The 2691-nt window shown below is 41.7% G+C and overlaps 1 protein-coding gene across 1 annotated transcript; it reads left to right on the top strand.

Moving 5' to 3' along the window:
• The first annotated feature begins 608 nt into the window (after positions 1-608).
• LOC125292572 (ropporin-1-like) lies at positions 609-2342 on the top strand. Its single transcript, XM_048239949.1, has 5 exons — positions 609-837; positions 1041-1158; positions 1341-1502; positions 1903-2084; positions 2220-2342. The coding sequence occupies exons 1-5, from the start codon at positions 722-724 to the stop codon at positions 2287-2289; spliced, it is 648 nt and encodes a 215-aa protein (XP_048095906.1). The 5' UTR covers positions 609-721; the 3' UTR covers positions 2290-2342.
• The last annotated feature ends 349 nt before the right edge of the window (positions 2343-2691 follow it).

Genomic DNA, 2691 nt, shown 5'->3' with positions numbered 1-2691 from the left:
CTGGGTGCAACAAATGTACACTACACCTACCACAACCTTAAGGAACCGTGTGTGTGTTGGGGTGAAAATGTATTTAGGCTACACATAACATAGAAAATTAAATTAAGACATAACATACAATGAAAAATGTATGAGTTAGTTAATCTGAAAAAGTCCATGGGCGTGATGACTTTTTACTTGAACAGCACACAGCATGGTGACATTGAACAGACCAACCCGGAGCCTTGTTGGCAGTCTGGAGAGCACTGGAAGCACAGATCAGCAGTCCGGTCGACTTTTGACAGCTACAGCTCCTCATGCTAGTTTATTATCAATCCAGCGTTCCTGGGCAATCATCCAGTTCCCAGGTGGCTAGCATAGTATGACAGCTGTCAGCTTCATATGGGCCTGGTATTGAAAACGTGACTGGTATGATTTTCTGATAGACGTACTGTAACCTACCTACAGATCTATCAAACATTCAGACCATTGACAGAGCCAGACTATGAAGATCTAAAAGAAGGGAAACAGTGCCCTCTAGTGGTAAGTGTCACAGCCTAGGGCTACGTCATGTAGCCCATGAAGTTCTAAATTTTATTTTGACAATCTCATACAACAACATTCGAAAAACTCACTCACTCATTCGGCGTTGTGCGTGAATCAAGACGTGATACTTTTATCCGGCTGTTCAGTACCAATCTCTTGTTTCAGTCTGTTAAATTGCCAAATATAGGTTACATATATGTCTCAGTCGAGAGAAGATGTCTTCATACCAGATACACTGCCAGAATTTCTGAAGCAGTACACAAAAGATGTGATCCGAACTCAACCTGAAGATCTTCTTCAATGGTCTCATAAGTAAGTCCCTAATAGACTAGAGTAAATTATAGCTTTTGGCTACATTTAAGTCCACTCAGAAAGACAAGTCAGTAACTATTTCTTCACTGCATTGTCAGACTGTTTTTTTTTTTTTTTAATGTTATGATCATATTTGTTTTATTAAGCACTTTAATATTTGAAGTATATCAAGCCTGAAATGATGCTAGAATGTATATATTCAGGTACTTCACTGCTCTGGTAAAGGGGCAGCCTCTACCGGTAGGCCAGCCATCTGATCGCCATTTGTTACAAGCCGTAAGGAATCTCACTCCAGAAATTTTGAGAGGACTACATTCCCAGGTGGGTAGCTACTGAGGTTTTTCCTTATCTATTAACTCTGTGAATAATATTATGAACAACCACAATGCCACAACTACTAATAAAGGGTAGGCCTACCTTACAACGTCACCTTATCCCTCCTTGACTGTTAAATATGTTTGTGATGTAATACAATGTGCAATGTGTCTACTGAAAATATTCAGTTCCACAAGCAAAGAATGGTCAGCCAGAAGGACATCATGTCGGCGTGGAAGTCCCTGAACCTGGCTGAGAACTGCCTCAGTGAGGCCTTCACGCTGGGCCGCTTCGGGGAGCCGGTAGAGTGGATGAAGTTCTTCACTCTCTGCTGCAACCATCTGGGAGGGGTGAGTATGGGCTGGTCCTTGATTATGGATGTAGAGAGATATTTACTTTGGACACATTTTCATTGGTGCCTTCATCTTGACAATAGCTTTTGTTCAAAGCACCAGAATATTGTACATTTGAAAAGAAGTATCAGTAATGTCAATGCTATATGTGAGTTGTTAAGTCGTGGTTGTAAAGGGTTAAACTGAATTATAATGTCACACCCCTTACCCTCAAGCCGGACCTATTTGATGAGTAATTATTAATTTAACAAAAAAAAAATACATTGTCATTCTGGCTAGAATTAATTACCCACGGCATCAAGGTACATGCATGTTTCCTTCATCCTTATCATTCATCACTACTGAGAGGAATTTTGACTTGAAGAAAGAAAGCAAACTGGTGTTCATGTTCTGACAGAATATCAGACAAGCACTGGTCCAGGCCTGCTACATCCTGAACTCGGACCCTCAGTGCCAGCCACCCGATGCTTGTGTTCCATTCAGCATGTTCAAGTGCCTGTATTTCTACCTGGTACATGTGACTGGCAAACTCACTCGAAAACAGGCGGAGGAGACACTGACAGTCCTCCAGCAGCAAACGTAAGTCATTTGCATTTGGATTTGACGTGAATCATTTAGCAAGAGAAGTTAAGCTATCCACCCATTCATGTAGTGGTGAAATGGTTACATTTATAGAGTTCGATATAAATATTCTTATCCTCCCCTAACTTGCAGGCATAATGGGGTGGTGAAGGTATCAGACTTCATCAATGACTATAAACTCATCCTGGATCCAACCCAGTGATCTCCTCCGAGATCTCTTCCAATAATACAAGTTTTTTTCTGTAATAAACCTGACTTTTTACTGTCAATACATTTTCTCATGCACTTAGCAGAAAAGTAGAACGGAAATAATTAGGAACAATGACAGGAAATGGATTTTTGGCCTTTCCTCTATTGATAATAGCAGATAAGGAATGACAAGCTGATTTCTCAGAAAGCATTTTTAAGTGCGAAATGGGCTTGTATTGTTGGGTTGCGTGTTGGCACTGGCGGCCTGACCCTCCCTAGAGGAGCACCCTGGCCCTGTGAGCGAGCACCTTCTCCCACAGATGGACACGCTGGGCCGACAGGTGCCAGGAAGTGACACTCTTCCTTTAAGCAGGTTTGGAGCTGTAGGCTACGAAAATATCCACTTTCAGCAGGC

This window comes from Alosa alosa, chromosome 3, assembly GCF_017589495.1.
Source record: "Alosa alosa isolate M-15738 ecotype Scorff River chromosome 3, AALO_Geno_1.1, whole genome shotgun sequence".
Taxonomy (NCBI): Eukaryota; Metazoa; Chordata; class Actinopteri; order Clupeiformes; family Clupeidae; genus Alosa; species Alosa alosa.
The sequence above is the reverse complement of the archived record's forward strand: the minus strand, read 5'-3'. Positions and strand labels throughout refer to the sequence as shown.